At 40.4% G+C, this 23,963-nt stretch overlaps 1 protein-coding gene across 8 annotated transcripts in view; it reads left to right on the top strand.

Moving 5' to 3' along the window:
• ENOX1 (ecto-NOX disulfide-thiol exchanger 1) overlaps nucleotides 1–23,963 on the top strand; it is a 361,050-nt gene that overhangs the window by 204,702 nt on the left and 132,385 nt on the right. For 7 of the 8 annotated variants that reach the window (XM_082057097.1, XM_082057090.1, XM_082057091.1 and 4 more), the window contains 2 exons: nucleotides 12,934–13,067; nucleotides 13,935–14,072. In XM_082057097.1, the coding sequence (XP_081913223.1) occupies nucleotides 13,058–13,067; nucleotides 13,935–14,072 (148 nt within the window). In that variant the 5' untranslated portion in view covers nucleotides 12,934–13,057. Of the gene's footprint in view, nucleotides 1–12,933; nucleotides 13,068–13,934; nucleotides 14,073–23,963 lie in introns of those variants that run through there. The other variant, XM_082057096.1, reaches the window with a different exon arrangement.

The following is a 23,963-nucleotide window of genomic DNA, read 5'->3' as shown; positions in this document are numbered from 1 at the left end:
ATGGACTAACCTAACTATGTGCTGCAACTCCATCTGGTGACTCGTCCCGAGCTTGGTGATGCTTCACTGTGTGCCATGTTACCAACCCAGGGGACTTGGGGAGGAGTTCTCACTTTCAAAGACGAGCAGAGATGAAACTGGGTTTCTGCAGCATTTAGTATGGTGTATAGTTATTTGCCTGAAGTAATCTATTAGATGTCATAAAGCATATGCAGTCAGAAGGTCTTGTGTAAAACACTGGGAAAAAAAAGATGAAAAACATATCTCCCATGCTGTTCCACCGAGCAACTCTATTATGTTCAGGACTTAATTTAAGGGATCTACTATATCTGTGACTGCGCAATATAATTGTGTTCCTGGGATTTTTCTTTTGTCATTTATTTTTAGCTACTTCAGTTCCCTGTAACTTCCTAAAGAAAATATTACATAGGTTTATTTAAATTGTATGCTGAAGCACAGTTGTGATCCCAAGTGTATCAGTTATCAGATTGAGAAATGACATGATTACGAACTTTTAGTTTTCTTTTAAGATATCAGTAAACAATTTTTTTAAGGTCTCATATTTTATTTGCATCTTATGTGCCCGTACTTGCTTGATCACATGCAGGAAATATTTTTGTACACTGCTGCTATGCATGACTAAGAAAGAAGCTGTAGATAGAACAAGATGAGATACAGGCTGTAATTTACACCTGACAGTGTGATTTTCATTGCAAGTCCTTTTAAAGGAAACTCGCTATTTTCTCCACATACAGATAGACAATGATTCCATAAGAAATTGTGACTGTTGTCTCTTTTTTTTTGTATGTTCTACTCTGCTTTGATTTTGATTTTTACTAGGAAAAAAAAGAAATATTTCTTGACTTCATGCAATCCTGTGTTATCTGCAGGCCCAGGTCATGGTCCTGTGATGCTGGACATACCCCATAAGCAGAGAACAGCATGGCTCAGCAAAACTAATAAAGAAAGTATTATCACACCATTTCATGGGTGGGGGATCAAGGCATAGACAGTTCAAATTACTTACCCAAGCTGTATTGCAGAGCTATATGAGGAACAGGTATCTCCTGGATCCCCATCCAGTTGCTTTTCCATTTCTAGAGAACTGAAGACCCCTGATTTGTTTTGGCCAAACTGCAATTTTGGTTAGTTTCAGAGACATTTGGAGATAGAAGGGGTCTATTGGTCTTTCCTCCTGAAAGAAATATCAGCAGGCAATTAGAAGAAAAATAAATGGGACCCATTCAAACTGCTCCACTTGCTGTTGCCCTGAGCTTCAGGCAAGAAGGCACAGAAAGGTCATTTAACCTGACCACTTATATATCACAGGCCACTAGTGTCACCCGGGTGCTCCTAAATTAAACCATATATTATAGACAAAAAAACACCAGTCTCACAAAGTGTTTTCTATTCAGTCTGTAAATTCAAGGCTTTGTTTTCTACATGTATCTACATTGCTCTTCCTGTTGTATCACCTGGATAAACAAGGGCAGTTCATACTCCTGTCAGTTTAATCCCTTGCATCATCACAATTATTTTGATTAATTAGGTACCTTGGAGCTCAAAAGAACAAACAAGCCCTTAACAACATGAGCAGAGATGGTGCCAAAGAGGCATGGACACTGACCCCGGCACCCCCTTCTCCCTCCTGTGTGCCAGAAGAGCTCTGTACTGCTGCAGGGAGGGTATCGAGTGATGGCCGTTGAGCTACATTAGGGGAAGCTGAGGGAAAATGTTGCACTCCAGTGCCCCTTACACAAGCTGTGTCCTCTGCACCTTCAAGGGATGAAGTCAAGATTTAGTCCCAGGAGACCATGGTACAGATGTTTGCTGGGTGACAATATAAACAAACAATTCAAAAGCCATCACTTACCATATTTGTAGCTACAGGCCAAATGCTTTATTCATAATGTTGCAGTGAAAGTATTAACATTGCATTTGTTTAAAAAGTAACTAGAAGGCTATTTGTGACCTTCATAATACATATGTGAAGCAGTGTTCTACTGGTTTACACTGGTTACTTTCTGCTCTATATTTTCCACAGGGCCAATTTGCAAGGATTTTTACTGTAGTAACAACTGCTATTTATGAATATAAGTAACTAATTTACAAAAGTTTCACACAGCAACTTCATGGCTTCCGCTTCACAGTTAAAGGTTCTGCAAATCTTTTGGTCTTGTTGTTGACTTTGGTTTGTTTCTGATTGTATCTTGAAGCTTGGAAATACGTATTACAGTAAAGTAAATACATTATTCTTGTTATTGCCCTTGTTAATAGAAAATATTTATATAGTGCAGTAAATTTACACTGTACTTTCCCAACACAGATAAAGGCAAATTCTCTGCCCTGAAGAGCTTATAATTCAAATACGACAAGACAAACAAACCTACAACACTTCAGAAAAGGGTGGGCCAAAGGATTATTAACTATGTGAAAGGAGTGGAGGGCCCACATGAGGAGGGAGGGGGGTGCTATCATCATCAGTGTTCCTAATTTCACATCACAGTAACATCTTAAAAGCCTCAAAAAGGACAAAAGCCTGGCTGCATGAAGTGCTCTGCAGAAGACTGGCAGGACAGTGGCCTGGTCCCTGGATCTCAGAGCATCTCTGGCTTGCTGACATCCCTGCCCAGGGGGCTCCTGGCTAAAGCCAGCATCAGTCCAATTACAGCACAAGGAGCGCCAGGTGTCTAGTAAGTTTTAGCCCTGCCTGAGGGAAAATCCACATGATTTCCTGCCCTGAAGAGTTATAATTGAAACTGGAGAAAGCAAATGCACATACAGAAAGAGTTTCAGTGAAAGGGTTGTTGGCTGAGTAAAGGTACAGCAGAACCACCTGGAGGGAGGGAGAGCTTTTAGAATCACTATATTCACCATGATCTACAGCCCAAGCCTCCTCAGCCCTGACTCCCTGACAGCAAGATACAAGGGAGAAGCCTTGGATAATTTTTGTTGCCTGATGCAGAGTAAGTGCTATTCACCTGATCTAACCTTTGTTAAATATGGGAGGGTGAGTGCCACGAGGATGGAGCCAGGCTCTTCTCGGTGGCAAACAGTGAGAGGACAAGGGGTAATGGGATCAAGCTAGAACACAAAAGGTTCCACTTAAATTTGAGAAAAAACTTATTCTCAGTAAGGGTGCCAGAGCACTGGAACAGGCTGCCCGGGGGGTTGTGGAGTCTCCTTCTCTGGAGACATTCAAAACCCGCCTGGACATGTTCCTGTGCGACCTCACCTAGGCGTTCCTGCTCCAGCAGGGGGATTGGACTAGATGATCTTTTGAGGTCCCTTCCAATCCCAAATATACTGTGATACTGTGATACTGTGATTGCTTCTCCCTCAGTGGAAGAGAAAGGAGGTGTCCAAGTGTCCTGTAAAGAAGACCACACTCACACAGTATGTGATATTCCTGAGTTTGCGGCCCTATAGTTACTTGTTAGTGATCTCATACACAACTGCTCAGAAAATAGACAAAATTCCCGTCTCTGCTTAGCAACTTAATTCAACCTCTACTGAAAGCCAATGGATATGAAGGAGCACAAAGATCCTGGAAGCTCTGCTCCATCCTGTGGGAGGTGGGAAATCTTTGTCTCCCTCATTTACCCACAACGAACAACTTGGGAAAAGGGAAAGGACAGAAGGAAAATCCCATAGCTGTCCTCACCTCCTAATCAAAATAAAGTGCTGCATCCAAGCATGGCATGAAGGATGAAGAAAGCCAGTAGCAGCCTGTGCAAAGCTGATGGGTAGAAATACAGGACTGTGGTAGCTGAGAGGTGTGTGTGGTCCACACTGATCTTTAAATAGGAGCTGCAAGGAATAAGGGAGTTCAGTTTGGTAAAGAAATGGGGCTAAGGAGATAGAATTCATTTAAAAGTAGGAAGAAAAGGTCCAGGATGAATTAATTCTCTCTCCAGAGAACAAGCAGATGTAGGGCATCACAGTTGTAGGAAATGTGTTTGAGTGGGCAGCTCCCGTCGTCAAACACTAATAGTCATGTGTTGGTATATTCACTGGGGATGGGCAGGAAAAATAAATCGTAAAGCAAACCATCTCTCTCTATAAATATCTATATATTCATCTATATTTGGGGACATGATCATGAGTTATTACAGACTGACTCATGATTTCTGTTCTCCTGAAGTTTGCTGTGCTGGAGGTATCAGGCAGACAGGAGTGGGAGCTGAGTCCCTCGGGACTGAGCATCTTGTTGGGATTCAGATGGCGCGCAGGTAGCTGAGCAGTGGTTGAACTCCCAAGGCATTATTTGCTCAGTCCAGCTCATCTCATACAAAGCCGATATCCATACCCAGAATGCAGTGTAGACTTCTAGCCAGAGAAGTGAGCTGTGTACCTCCAAGGTGTGTTTCGTTGCCTAGGGAGGCAGATGTCTGAAACAGGTATCTGGTTCTCCCCATTTGTGACAAGGCCAGAAGAAAAGCTCAGGAATATATGCCTAGGTTAGCTGAAGTTAGGTGAGATGAATCCCTCTCCTGACAAAACAACACAATATAACAGATGATACTATCTTGGCTGTGAAGAGATATTTGGATGAGCGAATGGCCCGTGGCAGACTAAGGCAAGGAATGTGCCTCTGTTGAAAGAGAAAGTGTAGAGTCAATGGATGGAAACAAAAAAAAATACAAAGAAAAGCGAGAAAGAGCATTGTGAGGTAAATGGAGAAGAACAGGAGATATACTGAGAGGAATGGAAGGAATACAAGATAAATGAGACCAGTGAACAAACTATCAATTTAGAGCTTGTATCTGGAAAAAAGATCCTGAGTGTGATGTGCAGAGAGGGGATGGCAGCTTTCGGAGTGAGGACAGATGTAAGTTGATAGAAGAGATAGTGAGTTTTTCTCTTAAGCAGAATTTATCACCAGAAACCATGAATTGAAACAAACAAAACAAGCCTAAACCTCTCTTCCAGAGTTTCACTTTGCAGCTGTCACTGAGCAAATACTTGATGGTCTTGCATAAAAATTTGATCAATATGACTTTAGATCACTTCAGTCCTCTGCAAAAAAGTGCTCTGCAGATCACCCGGGCACTTAACCAAGGACACTTAGATGTCACCTCTCATCACAATTTGGTCCAATGATAAAAGTGTATTTTAAAAATATGAAAATAGTTTGATTGACAAGGGTATTTTTTCCCCAAGAATCTCTGCTTGAAAAGACAGGCTGCTTTAACTCCAGTTCAATTATACAGGCTTCGAAAGAGAAGAAAAATGATAATGAATGCATTTTAGAAACTTCTAAAAAGTTACTTAAAATAGATTTTCCATACATAATGTTGCCATGTGAAACTGAACTGTCGCCTGGTCTTCTGGGGCTAGAAGAGAGCAAACTGTTCATTTGGAAATTAAATAACAAGTTCCTCCCTACCTCTGATGGACTGTATGATAGTGTTCCTGGTGCTCTGCCACTAACAGGGCTTGCCCATCAAGCTGCTCATTTTTTCAGGAGGTGGCATGGGAGTGATTTCACTTTAGGTTAGCCAGGAAGCTAAAATGGTCTTTCTGGAAGTGTGTCCCAGCTTGTTTTGATCTTCTTTTTCTTTTTCTTTTTCTTTTTCTTTTTCTTTTTCTTTTTCTTTTTCTTTTTCTTTTTCTTTTTCTTTTTCTTTTTCTTTTTCTTTTTCTTTTTCTTTTTCTTTTTCTTTTTCTTTTTCTTTTTCTTTTTCTTTTTCTTTTCTTCTCCTTTTCCTTTGTCTGTTTTTCACAAACAAAACCAATCAGACAACTTTGTATTGCAGCTGCTTGAAGTAGCTCTAGTAAACATGAAGGAAGGACATTGTACAGTAGAGTGGGAGAAGGTATTTGCTATGTGTGGTGCATTTATACAGGTGTTCCCTCAAGCCTAGATAGATGAGAAATAGCATATATAGCCCACTTATAGTGACTGATCTAGGTACTTTATGGCATCAAGGGGTTATTCCAACACCTCACATTTCAATATTCAGCCTTCCAGTGAGGTTGCTGAAGAGTGTTTGCTCAAGACCTGCTTGGAGTGCTTTCTCTGTTGTCTGTAAAACAGTGGTGTGGGTTGTCATGTTTTTAAAGCAGTCAGTGGCCTTTAGTAGAAAACTGTGATAGAAGACCTACTATTAAAATACTGCTGTAAGCAGTTACAAGATTTTGGATTTTTTTTTTTTTTTTTTTGCTGTTAAATAGAAATTCTTAAAATGCAGAAATTTAAACAGGTATTGGTCTCAATTAGGTAGTTAAAGACACTGCCATCTTAAATGGGAAGCAAGTGATTCACAATTGCAAGCTGTCTTGGCAGAGTGAAAAACGGAGACACAATCATCAATTGACAACAGCGTTTTGTGTTCAAGGAATAATCAGACCTGGTTTTACTAAAGCTGTGCTGCATTGCTAGCCTGCAAAGTTGCCTTTTTTTTTTTTTTTCCACTTCCAGATGATTTTGGAACTGCATATACTTTTTCCACCACTAAGCTGAACTTCTATAATGCTTTGCTTAATGTGCCTCCAGATTCTGTTATTCATAGATTTCAGCGTATTCAGACTGTAGCTGCTAAAATATACACAAAAAGAAGAAGTACATTTGTAACCTGTTAAGGATTTACTCTGAGATGCCAGTGAAGTTTAGGATTTAGCATGAAATATTACTGGGTGACCTTTCAAGGAGCATCTCAAAAGAACACCTGTTCATCTTGAAGGCCTTTGTTTTATTTTTCTTTTCACTGTTGAAATCTTCCCGTGTTCTGATTTCCAAGGGAAATCTAGCCTTTGTGTGTACTATGTGTTATCTTCAAGAAGTGCTAGGACAGAGAGGATTTAACTAATGCAGCATCTCAAATGAGCAGTTCTTCCAGAAAATGTGTTTTGTACAAACTGACTTTGTTAAATTTAGAAGGAAACTGTAAATACATTGTGATTTTTCTCTATGTTTTCTTAGTCCTATCAGTATGGCTGTGATTTAGTCCTTAACCGTTTTTCAGTGAAAATTGGTGGAAAGGATCCTTTGTAACTATGTAAAAACCTACATATTCAGTGTACATAGTAAGAAGTAAAATCTCTTAATGCTGCAGCATATGTTTTATGAGTTTATAAGATAATGATCTAGTTTTTTAATGGCATAATCTAGAATGAGAAACAGTGTTATAAATCATTCAGAAGACAAAAAATCTAAAGAATTATATAAACAAACACGTAACCAGAGCTCTCATTTAAACTCCAAGGGTTGGACCCTGCTTATCCTCTCTGGCTTGTATCTAATGAAGGTGTTTTCTTAAGGAAAGTGCCAGTTCCTGAAGAATCAACCTTTGGTTTGAAAGGCCACCTGTAAGAGGGAGAAGTAACAGAGCAAACCAGGTAGACAGGGTGACTTTCTGGAGACCCTTGAAACCAACTGGCTTCTCTTTAACAGAGTTGTGTGGGGATGAAGCGTACGTAGATGCCTGAGTTAGGGTCCTATCCCAGAAAAGTAGACACTTTTTCAAAAGTGCTTTAGTACCTCATATGTTTTTTAATTGAATTAGTTGGTTCTTTGGTTGGTTGATGTTTTTTTGTTTGTTTGGGGTTTTTTTTTGACCTTTGGTGTTTGTTTTTGGTTTTGTTTTGGTTTTTTTTTCAAATTTTCCAAGAAGTGTGTGTTTTCCTTCAATTCATTTTGAATTACAGAATTTAAGTGAGATTTTCTAGGTCTTACTATACCACTAACCATGCAAAAATATGAGCTAATGCCTCTTCTTGAAATGCTGCACATGCAATACTTTTAATAAAAGCCATCTTCACAGTCTCATTGTAGATGTTCTCTTTTTTTCATGCAGACCAGTTAGGCTGGCTACGGTACAAAATTATTATGTTCATTGTTGCTACTCCCAACTTTCTTCTTCTATCTTAAGATGGTCAAGAAGAAATGGATAGTGACTGACAGCAAATCCTTGTCTATCTTTTCTTTCTTTTTCTTCCTTCTTTACTGAGACTCCTGTCTTCAGCTGGAGAAATAAAAACACTTGGAAGATGCTCCAGTACAAAAAACTTGATATATTTTAGAAGACAGCTGGAGCTAGTCTGGTAAATGACCTGTATTTGGCAGGTCAGGTAGACTGTGACCAACCTAATGACCACTGTCCTATGAATCACAGTGAACAGTAACAAATGCTTTGCACATGCTTTCTTGTAAGAACTGGAAAACTCACCTAGATGTAACAGTTTACAAGATATCACATCGCTCCTGCCCATCTGCGCTGTATCAAGAACTGGCACCAATAACATTTAATGCCTTTTGTGACTCATTGTCCCAGGTTTCAAAAGGGTGATGGCATCAGTCTTTTCCTTGAAGGATTTAGTGGTCATTAAATTAGACAAAGAGGTGAAATGACTGAAGATCACATAGCAGGTCAGTGTCAGAACCAGGCAGAGAACCTCCTCCTTGCATCCCAGGGCCGGCCACTGGCCCGGGCACTCCCCAGAACCTCGTTACCATGGTGCATTTAATCATCTTTGCTTCGTGTCGTAATTCATTGTCTGTGGTGTTGTGGATATCTAAAGGGTAGGATTTTAACTTAGCAATCTGCTATGTTATTGAATTAGTTTTACGTTGTGTTAATTTCTTTGTCTCATGGCATTCATTGCCTGTGATAATTGATGCACAATATATAACCGACTTCCGTATTCATTTGGGTAACTGCATTTAATTGCTTGGTATAAAAGATGCGTACTAAGTACAATCTGCTATGACTGCTATGACTGAGAAGTGCTCATTGGTATGGACTTGAGGGTGCTTTATCTTCCTGACAAGCTGTCTGAGGAAAGTCTAAATGTCTCCCACAATTCCCCATACAAGGACTGTACTTACGTTGTGTGTCTGCAAAAAGAGAGATCACACAAAGACGTGGAGACGCTTTACAAAATGTTTGGCATCAAAAATTTGTTAATCAGAAGCTCTCAAATAAGGAAGTTTGTATTAACATCCCTACCCCTCCCAAACCTCAAGCAACAACAGCACCAAGAAGACTTTACGCATTTTCTCCTGTAAATCGGGATTATGGCTTCTTTTGCTTCTGAAGTTACTCCCCTGGAGTGAAGCTACTCCTATGCACAAGTGTTTATAAACACAGATTTCTTTTACATATATCTTCAGGTCATTAGCGCCGAGAGATGCTAATGAGTTATAAACCACGAATGCTTTCTAAAGGTGTGATGTCAGTGAAATGATGTTGATTAATGTCTGCTCAGGATACACAGGATCTCTGCATAAGCTTACACTTCCTTGCCTGTTTAACCAGTATCACAGTGATTCCTTTTATTTCTAAGAAAGCAAGGATCTTTGCTAGTAGGTGTATTTTGCATCATCCACAGTATTTTGATTTTTGTATGACTAGTGAGTAGGTTTATTTGTTTCTCTAACTTGTTTTGTTTCCAGTGTCATGAAGGATGTAATAGTACAGTGTCTGAGCTATACAAAGAAATGTTGAAATTTGCCCAAAGCCGATTTTATTTTATGCATTAATGAAACCTTTTTTCATCTGAATTTTTGAAAGTTTTTAAATGAAAGCTAATGGTTGAGTCTAAATCAGGTGTAAAATGCCTTTAAGATTATTTTAGTCATATTATGTTGCTCTGTGTTAATATAACCATCGAGCTGTCGGTACAAGGGATGTTCGTAATTAGTATTTTTTTTTTTAAGAAAGCTAGTTTCTACACGCTGTGTCCTTCAGGATGTAGCATTAGTTCTGCCTACAGCTTGTTGCCAATTATTCAGTGTTCATAGGTGCATTTATGCTTGTTATTCAGCTCTCTTCCACTGACAAAATAGCCTGCAGCAGTTCTTGGTTAGATAGGACTAGTTCCACTTCAGGCTCCTCACGTGCTCTTTTGTGGTTTTTCCTCTGGTTCAGCCTGCACTGTACCCAGGTCCTGCTGATAAAACAGTAGACTTGATGGACAGAGACAAAGCAAAACCGCCCAGAACCAGCCTGAGCTATGAGATTATGTTTCAAGTAAAGGCTTTTGTGGCACACTGGACAGAGCTGGTGGCCTAGTCAACAGGAGTTTCACCAACTAACCCACTGATTCTGCTTTATTTCATATTCACAGTGTTGTTATAAGGTTTTCCTCTTCTGCAAGGACTTTAACAAATACTTGTGGCTAACTCATGAAAATTCACCAAAATTTGAAATACGTGGACAACCTGATAGAAAGCAAACACTAAAAATATTGCCTATTAATTCCCAGCTGGCTGAGGTGCATTTGTCTATCCCAGTGTCTGATTCTGCATGGACCAGTTCCCGTTTCTGGCAGTGCTGGTACTGCTGCAATGTGAGTTTGGGGGAAGAGAGTGTAGAGTTTGGCAGCAGACCTTGTTGTGTCACCCAGAGCACACTTCACAAGGACTAAAATGGGGGGAAAAGAGGTGCCAGAGGGAGTCCAGAACCCATTTTCTGCCCCTTATCCCAGTAATTCGTACCTTTGCAGGTCATCTTCCAAAACCATGGGGCAACACCTCCTTCCTCCCCATTAGTCTGGGTGGTGCATTGTGGGGACAAGCATCTAGCATGCAGTGAGGTATGAGAGGCATTTTTCATCGCTATTGGTTTTCAGGCAGGCCTTCCTACATCACAGTATCACAGTATCACAGTATGTTTGGGATTGGAAGGGACCTCAAAAGATCATCTAGTCCAATCCCCCTGCTGGAGCAGGAACGCCTAGGTGAGGTCGCACAGGAACATGTCCAGGTGGGTTTTGAATGTCTCCAGAGAAGGAGACTCCACAACCCTCCTGGGCAGCCTGTTCCAGTGCTCTGGCACCCTTACTGAGAAGAAGTTTTTTCTCAAATTTAAGTGGAACCTCTTGTGTTCCAGCTTGATCCCATTACCCCTTGTCCTGTCATTGTTTGCCACTGAGAAGAGCCTGGCTCCATCCTCATGGCACTCACCCTTTATATATTTATAAACATTAATAAGGTCACCTCTCAGTCTCCTCTTCTCCAAACTAAAGAGACCCAGCTCCCTCAGCCTTTCTTCATAAGGGAGATGCTCCACTCCCTTAATCATCTTCACTGCCCTACGCTGGACCCTCTCCAGCAGTTCCCTGTCCTTCTGGAACTGAGGGGCCCAGAACTGGACACAATATTCCAGATCAAGGCAACAAGGCTCCTGGTCAGGGAAAAAAGTGAAGCAAACTCATCTGGGCTATTCAGCATATATTTGTAAATCAGGATTGATTTGGGAGTGATTCATAAAGAGCTAGGGGGAGTGTACTATGTGAGAAATAGCTTATTGACAAGAAGTATTTCAGCCAGCTCTAACCTTGAAATAGATGTTTGTCATCCGAAGTTATCACCTGAGTGGAAAGAGCTAAGTACAAGTTTAAGGAGCTGAACAGGAAACACCCCATTTTTAAAACATTGACATAAATCTTGGGTGGTTTGCCTTATGTTAGCTACATTCCCTGCAGAAGATTTTGTTCAATGTTTGTTTGGTGTTTTATAAATGTTATTTAAAAGCTAATTTTATCTTTTTTTTTAATGTTATGTATAATGAATACTGGAGATCAAATAAGAATTGGAATTGCAAATTCAAATATTAAGAGCTGATAAATATTGACTTTTAAATAGACCCTCTGTAGATTTGAACAAAATGCTTTTTAGCCTAGTATACTCGTTATATGAAAAATACAGCACGTGCAAACTGTACAGCATTGTCTGATCCCGACTCTTTCTTCAGTTTTGCAACTATTGATGTAGTCATGCTCCTATGAGGGGATCTTTACACCATCAAGGAACTATGATATAAAAGTTTCTAGCTTGTACTTTTATGCACATCACGCGAAAAAAGAAAAGTGTGGGAGGTACTAAGCTAATTGTGTCTTTTCTAAAGATTAATTCTTAGGGTTTGCATGTTGGAAACTCTCAATCAAGGTCTTTCAAGTACTTATTTTTAAAGACAGCACAAATATCTTAGGGCTGAACAAGTCACTAAACGCACCTGACATCATTGATGACTCTCAGGAACACCTGGAAGAACTTGATCAGTTGTCGGCTACCAGTACCAAAGACTGTAGGTCAGACCCCTTAGGGTGCTGGCCTGCCAAAAAAAATAACACAGCCCGCCTTTGCCTATAGTCACATGTAACTAATGGACAAAGATCAACATGGGCATATATCTGTTACCATCTTCACCCCAGCATTCTTTTCCCTCTGCTGTGAGTACTGAGACCTCACAGCTTTTGGTTGCACCTCTTAACCATTCACTCATTCAGCCTCCCTTCTGATCAGCGATGTGCTAACATGGTGAGCTTCACAAACAGCAATAATAACAGCAATAACAACAGCAATAACAACAGCAGGAAGTCACCCTTATGCAAAATTCATGGTCTGACAGATACCTGATGAAAGCAATGTGGTTTAGCCAGAAGCAGATGTTTCGAGCTAACTAACCTTGGTGAGCCAAAGATACAGCATTAGTTAAGGAGCAGGCGTCATCCTTCGCTTTGTTAGATTTTGTTACTTTTCCACGTCTCTGCAGGCTGCATTTTGTAAGTCATTGCAGAGTATTTTTTTGTCCCTTTTTATCTCAGAAGAGGAGGCTATTTCCTTGAAACTTTCAACATCAGTTAATTGTTAACAGTTAAAAAAAAAATCATATTCATCCTTTAATATGTTCTTTCAGCTGATGCCTTCATGCCAAGGAGGCTGTGTAGCTACTGATAAGACCTAATTTGTGAAGGGCTTTTCAGCAGTCTGACAGGTTCATACGTGGCAGTGTTTGTTCAGCGGGTGAGGATGAGCGTTGGCTGGAATGCCTCTGTAGCGGCCGCTAAACACGTGTGAGGAGGCTGGGGCTGGCGATCCAGCAGGAACAGGCAGGAGCTTCGAGAGGATTCCCAAAGTGGTCTGTTGTTTTGCAACTGTGCTCTGGCTGTGGCACTTGATAGCTGATTTTGTCTTTTCTCTTCCAGAGCCTAATGAGCTGTGTGTGGGCCCTGCGTTTGGTGACAGCCCATCTCAAGATGTTGCTAATACAGTAGTTAATTATTCCTAGCTGAAGAAGTCGAACAGGAACAAAAGGAATTTTGGAAAGCAATGGCTGCCGGTAAGTATCTTAGGTATGCAAAGACTGTAAGAAAGCAGGTGGAAAGAGCTGATTTCACCTGTGACCAGGGAGAGGGGTAGCTCAAATGTGTGACCACACCTTGTGTTTCGGGGTTTGATATCAGAAAGGTACCATCCTTTAGCTGTGTGACCCGTTCTTCCTTTCCCAGCCCAGGAAAATCCATATCTGGGCTCAGCTTATTTTGACTGTATTAATGATAATTGTCTTCTGTTTTTAGAATAAAACTTTATATTTCCCATAGTGAAACAGTTTGGTTTGACTTCTCTTTAGTTAGGGGCTGATGCATTCTAAAACCTTTTACCAAAAAAAAAGGTAATCACATGGAAAACAAGTCTTTTATTGGAGGGTGTTTGGTTCTTACAGCTTTCTGACAATTTGCCAGAGAATATATATAATTAAATTATATTGGAATATTACAGTACGATTCATTCAGGTTGGGAGGGGCCTCAGGAGGTCTCCAATTCATCCTCCTGCTCAAAGCAAGGCCAGCCTTAGGATCAGGCCAGTTGCTCAGGGCTTTACCAAGTTGAGGCTTGAAAGCTGCTAAGGATGACGACTGCACAGCCTGTTCCACTGCTCGATTGTCTTCATGGTGAAAAAGTTTTCCATATAACCAGCCTGAACCACTCTTGTTTCATTTTATATCTTTTAAATGTTTCCAGTGTCTTTATGTTTTGCTATAGAATATCAAGCACTATCATTAATGGTCTAAAGGTGAATCACAATTAAGAAACAAAGCAAACCCAAAATAAGCAGTGGTTGTGATATCTCATTTTGACTGAAGGTGTTGGTTAAAAATTGTGGCACATTGACTTTTCTACTTACAGTGTGTTTTCTTTCTTGCAGCAGCTGATGGTTTGGGAAGTATAGCTATAGATACCACACAACTTAACATGTCAGTCACTGATCCAACGGCTTGGGCTACAGCTATGAATAACCTAGGGATGGTTCCAGTAGGACTAGCTGGACAACAGCTTGTGACAGGTAAGATTTTTCTTTTTTAAAGATATCTCTTGTACCGTCCATGTGCTCTTTGGATTGTTTTAAAAATATATGGAATTGTTGTTAAGGATATTATATTTTTATATTCTGAAAACATTACCTGTGATTAATATTGCGTACTGTGTAGTCTCTTCTTGTAGGAGGTATATAATCCATATTCTATTTTAACCTTGTGGAAAAGCCAAGACTCTTCAGGGAAATCAAACAACTAATGCTGGGTCAAGACTATGAAGCAGATCACGTAAGAGAAACACTTGCTTCTGTTTCTCTGTTCAGGCAGGATGTCTTGAGGTTCTGCCAAGAAATACCCTGGGCTGGGAACTCTTGACCAGAGAAAGATTTTGAGGTCATGTTAATTGGGCAGAAAATCATGAAGCCCATTCAGTTCATATACTGAGTTGATATTAGTGAAGTGAAGCTTTCCTATCAGGTGTATGCTTATTTACTTTCTGCCTAACTACTTAAATTGAATGTCAAGAGGTTGTTCTTGTTAGATTTTCTTATTTCACTTCCCAAACACAACTGGGGAGAGCTTTGTAGGGGATCTGTTATTTTAATAATAAGAAAAATAATATTTTGAAACCAGCAGTGTTTCATGGACAAGCCTGGACATATCAAACTTCATTGTCAATACAAGAGGCCTAATTACTTGGGATTAATAAAACTTAATTGCTCCTGTGAGGCAGAGAAAAATTATTTCTGTATAAGTGTGTGCCCTATAGACACAAGCCACATCACAGTATCACAGTATCACAGTATGTTTGGGGTTGGAAGGGACCTCAAAAGATCATCTAGTCCAATCCCCCTGCTGGAGCAGGAACACCTAGGTGAGGTCGCACAGGAACATGTCCAGGCGGGTTTTGAACGTCTCCAGAGAAGGAGACTCCACAACCTCCCTGGGCAGCCTGTTCCAGTGCTCTGTCACCCTCACTGAGAAGAAGTTTCTTCTCAAATTTAAGTGGAACCTCTTGTGTTCCAGCTTGATCCCATTACCCCTTGTCTTATCATTGTTTGCCACTGAGAAGAGTCTGGCTCCATCCTCATGGCACTCACCCTTTATATATTTATAAACATTAATAAGGTCCCCCCTTAGTCTCCTCTTCTCCAAACTAAAGAGACCCAGCTCCCTCAGCCTTTCTTCATAAGGGAGGTGCTCCACTCCCTTAATCATCTTCGTTGCCCTACGCTGGACCCTCTCCAGCAGTTCCCTGTCCTTCTTGAACTGAGGGGCCCAGAACTGGACACAATATTCCAGATGTGGTCTCACCAGGGCAGAGTAGAGGGGAAGGAGGACCTCTCTCGATCTACTAACCACCCCCCTTCTAATCCACCCCAGGATGCCATTGGCCTTCCTGGCCACAAGGGCACAGTGCTGGCTCATGGTCATCCTGTTGTCCACCAGGACCCCCAGGTCCCTTTCCCCTACACTGCTCTCTAATATGTAATCTCCCAACCTATACTGGAACCTGGGGTTGTTCCTGCCCAGATGCAGGACTCTACACTTGTCCTTGTTAAATTTCATCAGGTTATTCCCTGCCCAGCTCTCCAGCCTGTCCAGGTCCCGCTGGATGGCAGCACAGCCCTCCGGCGTGTCAGCCACTCCTCCTAGCTTGGTGTCATCAGCAAACTTGCTGATAGTACACTCAATTCCCTCGTCCAAGTCGTTAATGAATATATTGAATAATATTGGCCCCAGCACTGACCCTTGGGGCACTCCACTAGATACTGGCCTCCAACTAGACTCCGCACCATTGACTACCACTCTCTGGCTTCTCTCCCTAAGCCAGTTTGCAACCCACCTCACTACTCTATTGTCTAGACCACACCTCCTCATGCCAGACATGTGACAGGTCACCTCTGGAAGCTGCATTGACACTTCAGCTTAAGAAGTGCTGTGCAACATCTGGATCAGAGCAGCATCCTGTCATGTCTGCACCCATCCTCATAGACATGGATGTGGTGAGCCAGGTCATGATGTGAATCGCCCTGCCTGTCTCACCCAGGATGCCTGATGCTTAATTTTGGCCAAATATGTCCCCTTCTGAAACTGGGAACTGAGTGGACCTATGCCAGTTCACAGCTGATGATCTGACTGTGAATTACTAGTTTTACAGGTGGGCAAACTAAGCTGCAAGAAAGCTGATTTATAATGAATTGGTCTCAAGCAGAGAGGTTAGCTGGTAGAGACTGTGAACTGATTCTCTCTCTCTGGCTTTAACCCCATGCTCCTGGTTAAAAGAAACAAGCAAAACCATCTGCTTCTGGGGAGCCAGTTCTCTTCGATGTTTTTTATCAATGACCTGGGTCATTGATAATGAGTTGAGTCCACATGAAGTTTGCTGATGATACTACATGAGGAGGAGCCATTGATTCCCGCACAGGGAGAGAGGCCTAAGAAAGAGATCTGCATAGTTTAAATTGAATAGGATAGTATATCATATTTCAGTTGGAAGAGACCTACATTGGTCATCTAGTCCAACTGCCTGAGCAATTCAGGGCTGACCAAAAGTTAAAGCATGTTGTTCAGGGCCTTGTCCAAATGCCTCAAACACTGACAGGCTTGGGGCATCAACCACCTATCTAGGAAGCCTGTTCCAGGATTTGACCACCCTCTTGGTAAAGAAATGTTTCCTACTGTCCAGTCTAAACCTCCTCTGGTGCAACTTTGAACCATTTTCATGAGACCTACCACTGGATACCCAGGAGAAGAGATCAGCACCTCCTCTCCGCTTCTCCTCCTCAGGAAATGGGGCAGGAGGTGTTGACCTCTTCTCCCTGGTATCCAGTGACAGGACACACGGGAATGGTGATCATTGTGGGTCCCTTCCAACTTAGGACATTTTATAATTGTACATGTTGGCCAGGAAACTGCTTTTTCATTTTCTGGTGAGGCTTTTGCCTACAAATGCTGTGGTCAACTTGAATGTAATTACCTCCAAGTCTGAAAATAGCCACATTTCAAATTCAGCTTCTGCTGCTTGCATTTAGAAGCATCTCAGTTGCATATCCTATGGAGGTTTGTCCACTTTCTTGTCTTCCCATCTTCCTCTGCCTCTCCAGCTTTGGTGTAAATTGTGTCCTCAGGTGTGCTGTGCAGTCCCTACATGGCAGCCACATCTCATGTGCAATGCTTCTTCCCACAAGGGAGGATCTCCAGGACTTTATTTCATTGCCAGCTCCCTACTGTAATTTCCATAATTATGTGTATCACGTATTGTAGGAGTGTTGTACAGGTCAGTTGGTATTTGTTCAGCATTTTCAATCTATGAAAGGTGCCATAAGTAATAAATATTAATTACTGAAGTGCTGCCTGATTTCTCTACGGGTGCAGAAGAACTTTTCTTTCCTTTTGCTTTCCTTTGTTGGAGACTCTTGTATTTTCAAGGTAAATAGATGCTTTGACAATTCATTATATTTCCTTATGATTCATAAGTTTTTGACACATTTTCTTCATGGCAAATCCATAATGGTGAAACCACAATTTACCATTAAAAGACTTACAGATTTAGTTGCTATAATATATTTATTGTGTCTGCATTCAGAGTGAGTTTGCATTCCCATGTTGACCCAATATCTAACTAGTCCTTAGCCTTTTCTGACTTTTTTTCATTTTTTTGCTATTAATCCTAGTAATGAACTCATCTTTGTGAGCAGTCACATATTGCTTTTGGTACTGTCATCTGTGACTTTTCTCAGAGATGAAAATGACATACCTGTGTCCCAGTGTCAACTTCTTGTCTCTCTTTAAAAAATTATCGGATTTTTTTTTTTTTCCTGCCTTGATGACATCTTGGAAAGCAGTAAGTATAATAGTTTAGATTAATCTTGGGGAGACTGTGATCTTTCCTGGATAGATTTATATAACCTGCCATAGTCTGAAATCTGGTGTGTGTTACTCATCTGTATCCTGACATATCTCTTAGTTCTCTATCTTTTCATTTCCAAATGACTTTTTTATTCATGGCCTTTCCTTCCCCAAACTAACTGGTTCCTAATTCCTAAAATGCAGGATGATTTTGTTCCTTTAAGTATGGAGACCTTATGATCTTTTTGAAGCTTTTTGATGATTTTTTTCCCCCAACTGTTGTTAACTTTGCTGCTATGTAACATGTTGGGATGCCTGCCTTGTAAGGGTTATGCTCCCCATTTTGCAATCTGTGAAGCTCTTGCCTAGCCCAAGAGTTTCTTAAAATGGCAACTGACACTTCTGCAACATCTGGCCAATACCCTTCTCCCTGCTGTCTGGTCTTGGTAACTAATCAATTTTAAGCACTGCTAACCTTTTAATACCAGTTTAGATGATATCTGCACTCTATTTAATTCCTTATCTCCCAGTGCTGTAAAATTGGATTTTTGATCTGGGCAAACGTCAGAGCCTTTCTTTTGCAAAGATAGATTCTTGTTAATAGTTCTATAACATCTCTTCTGTTTCTACATGTATTTTGCTTATACTTATTGCTATTTGGAAAGCTACTTTTTCCATAATATTTGCCTACTGTGTTACATGTACACTAATATATGCATTTATACAGTATGTATACATAATTAATACAATAAACTGTAGTTAAATAATGCATTAGCTAAAATGTTAAAGATTAATGTGGAATAGTTATGGCCAAAAAGCACTTTCATTCTAAATCTTTGTTTTCAACAGGCTATATTTTTTTTTTTCCAAAAAATTGCCTTTTTGGGATGAAATTTCTCATGGTTCGTCTGAGCCCAGACAGACTGGACAAAATCTGCTAAACTGCTTTTGAATTGTCCAAGTTAAAATTGCTGTTTTCTGTGCTTGGAGACTTTGAGAAAAATGGTCAGGTGAGAGGGAAAGGATAGTTTGTGCTCCACCATTTTGAGATCTGAATCCTCTTTGTACACTCAGACTTCAATGTACTTGAAAGATTCAAGCACATCTTTCAAGTACATTGAAGTCTGCTATTTTGTTACATTTTAGGACTGGTAGAAAAACTTAGTAGCCTCAGACCACCTGAGAATGTTTTATTTTGCTTTTGCATTGGTACTTTTTAAAGGCAATTTTGGCATTGCTGAATTCAGTGTACTTATACTTTCATTTGTTTCAGCAAATGGCATCAGGTCACCTGTTTTCTAAAGGAAGGCATCCAGCCAGGAAAATTATTTACTCCTCTAGTTCAGTTTGGTTCTCATTTCACTAATGAACCACTGCTCTGAAAAGCATGAAGCAATTTTGAGATGCTTTCCTCCAGAATTGCTTAGATGACCTGAACATTTGTTAGTCAAAAATGTTATATGTCAAAAAGTTCCTCGGTACAAATGAACAAGAAGAGTGGTACATAAGTGGTAATTCTTTTAGACTTAGTTAAGCTCATGCCCTGTGCCACATATTTGTACTCTTAAAGATAAAAATAACAAACCACAAGGGCAGACATCCAAGATGAAAGCTATAGATCTGCCTAGAAGTCAAGAGTATGCCTAAAAACTGATCCCTTCTACCTATTCACAGGATAATTGTTAAGGCAAGCTTTTCTGTGTGAGTCCAGCCAACATGCCTCAGCCTTGAGATATTAAAATTTTCAGTGGCCTCCAGTCCTGTTTTTGCTGAAGTTAGTCTTTGTTCACTTGTACAAAATTCTGAAATCAGAGTCTAGGAAGCTTTGAAGCCTAACATCTTGCTTAACAAAGGTATAGAAAAAACATACATGATTTTTGTGGCCTCAGGCATGTATTTTTTAGACACTGGAGGTTGTGAAATATTAGACACATCAGCCTTCTTGGTTTTCCATTTGTCTTTGCTTTCCCCACACACTTGTCTTTTGACCTGATTTTAGTGGAACATAGGAGCTGTCAGTTCCAATCAGGTCACCTCATTCAGGATTGTGCTTTTGACAGTGTTGAGTATCAGATACTTCACAGGGAGAGACACACAAGGCAACTCAGCACTGAAGTGCTTTTCCCTCTGATGGGCTCTCCTCTTAATCATTAATACATAAAACAGGGTTCCCCAAACTGGAGGTTATATTTCTAAATCAAGTCATAGCTCAGCAAAAATTCTCTTCTGGAAGCAGCACCTGTGACAATAAGTTGTTGCAATCCTGAAACAGCAACCCCAGGTTTACATTTTGATAACAGAAAAATCTGGGAAATATTGATCTACAGACTGCCAAATATCCCTCTTAGAATTGTATTAGCTCAAGACCTTCAAGTTTTTGAAGACATAATTTTCAGTCTCTGTTTCTTCAGAGTGGAGACTGTAATGAAAGGCAAGCACTATATTCACATTCTGATTCGTCTTAAGCATTTTTCCATATGATGGGCACACCAGGGGAAGGACTAGTATGATGACTTTTCCTTCTTCTGCTCACTCTAGTGTCTCAAGAGCTCCCCAGTTCCTATGCAGAGAAGACCTAGGGATTATTTGAGAAAAATCAAGAGTGGGCTGAGACTTAATAATTCCTTCACCAGTCTACCTTGGCTATGGAAAAGTCCTTTAAGCTTCACTGTCTCTCCACCATAAAATAGATGAGGCATGTTCAGTGAATTATTGTTGACTGCACATTGTAATATGCTGACTAAATTGTAAACATATCCCTCATTGTTCTGATTGTGTACTATTTTTGTAATGTTAATGAAGAAAAATCCAATAAAGTAGGAAATCAAGGTATATTTAATTATATTCAGCAGTTCCCCAAAGCAAGACTGTACATTAAGCAGTGCTGAAGACTTTAAGAAGTCATCTGGCCAGATGACTCTGCCAAGTCTCATGTGTATACTTCTTCTTCTGTGGCCTCTCCATTACTGGAGCCTTGGAGCCACTGATTGCCATCTGGCAGTCTCATTTCATTTTACCCGTGCTATCCTGTTACTTATTAAAGCTTCCTTTCTCTACACTTCATTGCTTAGCCACTGAACCAACGTGCTAATGAGCACATAACTCGAATCATCCAAGACACGCCTAACAAAACACAGCTTCCTTTTCTGTAATTAATGCTGAACTCCAATTGATTGTGGGGTCTATCCACAAAGTTTTAAACAGAGCCATTTGTACTGTGACCTGAAGATAGTAACCTTTCTATTTGGGAAAAAATGCTTGAGGATCAGTGACTGTGACTAAGTTTAGTACACTCCAGACGTGAGTTTTGAAGTGCACAGGCAGCTGGGGAAGGTGCTCCACACATTCTTGTTCCCCTGCCCCTGTAAGCTGCAGACTGCAAGTAGCTGCTGGAAGATGAATCATCCCAGTGGCATGATAGCATACATCATGATTAGCCTTGCTCTGAATGTTGCATTGACTTGATATCTCCCAGTAAAAGAAGATACTGAAAGTCTTAACAAAGTCTGCTGAGTTTTCCATAGGTTTTGCAAACCCCTTGAGGTTACAAGGCGTCTTCAGAAGGCATCTTTTCAGCTATTATGGCTTCCCAACCTACATTGTGTTTCAATAACAATCCAGCCTATGGAGCAGGAGAAACGTAGTAAGGCATGCTCTGAAGAAAATAATATAATTTTCCTAATTTTATTCTTGTTCCTTCCTGCTTTATTTTTATAGTCTTCACTACAGAAACATCACATTTTAGTCAAGATTTAAATTATCTGAATAACCAATCAAAATAATTAAAGAGCTGTGAAATATACTCAAAAGGATTAGTCAAGCTTGTACCCAGATGAAACAATGGAGAGCAGCAAAAGTGAAAGAGAATAGGTACTGTGGGAATCTCAATATGTAGAGCCACTGGGAACATCTCTAAAGAAGTATTATATATTAGTGTTACAAGTAGGTTTTTTTCATTGACCTGAAAAGCACCTGCAGAGTTAATCACACTTTCTATCATGTGAGTGTTACTCAAGGAGACTCCACACCAGGGGACATTAAAGTGCTAGGAACAAAGTCAGGTTACAACAGAAAAAGGAAAGATCCGATGGCCAAAGGAAATGTGGCAGAAACACTTAAGTGCCTTTGACAGGGTTAAGTGTGCCTCTCAGGTCATTCAAGTGCCTTCTCTATATTAGACCTTAATTGAGGCCAAGGATGAAGATAATGATTAAAATCTGCTCATCACTTAAAGATAAATAGTGCTTTTTAACACGTGATGAGGGGCTGAATGGCCCAGATAAACAAGACTCAGAGCTGAGCAGGGTCAGAGAAAGGGAATTACTAAGTTCAAAACTTCTGCTGTATGTGGGGTGAGGGTTTGTTCTGGAATAGGATGTCTGTCCTTCTGTTGTTGTAATCTTGTCCAGGACAGTTAACAGTTTAGGAAAACAGACTGATTACTATTTGGCATAAGTCTTCTTAACTGTCTCAAAATACCAGAATGAATTTATGATGCCAGCCATACTGTTAGGATGTTTTGGCTTTATTTATTTATTTATTTATATTCTTGGCTGTTGGTAATTATACTAAAAAAAAAAATCTGTTTGACATGTTTTTATTTGAAGTTACAGTAAAGTAACATAAGGAAACATTTTATTTCTGCAAAAGTTTTTCCCATCTTTTATCTTCACTTTGGAAAGCCTCCATTCCCACTATTTTCCATGTGTTTATTTATTCTAGACAAGAAAGCCCATGAGTAATTATGAGCATCCCACTGCATGAAGTAAGCCAAGAGGCTATTGGGAACCATTTGCTACTGACTGTTCATTTCTGCTGGAACACAGTTTATTTGCAGCACTTTTCTTTCAAACTTTGCTCCCATCCAGGCACCCCAGGTTCCTTGGCCAACATGGGGAATCCAACGTAACCCCTGTGTGATGTGCAGTTCTCTCAGGGCAAAATTGAGTTATTTTGAATAGAAACCAACAGAAAGAGCAAATTGACCATTTTAACTAACTGAAGACAAGGTATGAATAACAAATTAGCTATCTACATGGAAATAAAGGCTTGTTAATGGCAGACTGTTTGAAGGTGGCCTGCTGAGCACAGTCGTAGTGTCTAGGTGCAAGGTGAAGGCAATGTTACCTGAAGCCCTAAAGCCAAATCTGTTAGCAGGTCATGCAGGTGGTCTGCAGGAGATGGGCACAGCAGTCCCAAGAGGACTGTTAACTCGATCCTTCCTCTCAGGAGAGTACAGTGATCGGGATGGTACAGATGGCATTGCCTGGGAGAGTCACCATGCAAGACTTCTTTGGGAGGGGAAGACTTGAATATGAATGAATCCCCAGGCAGCCATTCCAAATCAAGGGCTATAAAATCTTTTGTTCTTCCCTAGTCAGGCTCTACATTTGCCTGTATAGGCTAGGTTGATGTTTAGAGCTTGGACCCTGGAGAGCAAGCAAGAGAAGCTTGGGATTAAGGGCATATGCATGGTTTTCTTTCCTTTCTGCCACCTGTCCTTCAAATGCCCTTTGCTTATTGCATGACAATTGGGTCTCATAAACTGCGCAAAGATGCCCATCCACTTGGCTGCAGGAATCGGTCTAAGAAATATTGGCACAGGTAATCAGTGCAGAAAAATGTCTTTTGATGGTCCACATTGAAGAAGAAAGTTGGGCTTCTGCAGGCCCAACACCTGGACATGCGAGTGAGCTTGTAACATAATACTTTGCTAATGTTAACTTCATTCAGATAAATAGTGGATTTACTGCACCTTCCCATGTGCCAGTGGTGACAAACGATGTGCGTGACATCACCAGCTCTGAGTAATGTCTCTGTAATGCGAAGCAGCTGGTCACTGGAGTAGGTGAAAGATAATTAAACTTAATACACAAAATATGCTCTAATACTCTGCAGCATGCATTTAGATTGTGTTCTGCCCAAATATTAAAGATATTCTGTTACTGTGGCTTCAGAAATTTAATAGGTTTGTTAGTGTAACAAGAACAACTTTACCTGCCTTTCTTGTATGTCCACTTTTCTTATTCAGCTTTTTTTTTTTTCCTTAAAAAGTGGTTCTCTTGACC

The sequence above is a fragment of the Streptopelia decaocto genome (assembly GCF_964273445.1).
Source record: "Streptopelia decaocto genome assembly, chromosome: 1".
Lineage (NCBI taxonomy): Eukaryota > Metazoa > Chordata > Aves > Columbiformes > Columbidae > Streptopelia > Streptopelia decaocto.
Note: the sequence above shows the minus strand (reverse complement) of the source record. Positions and strands in the feature narration are given on the sequence as shown.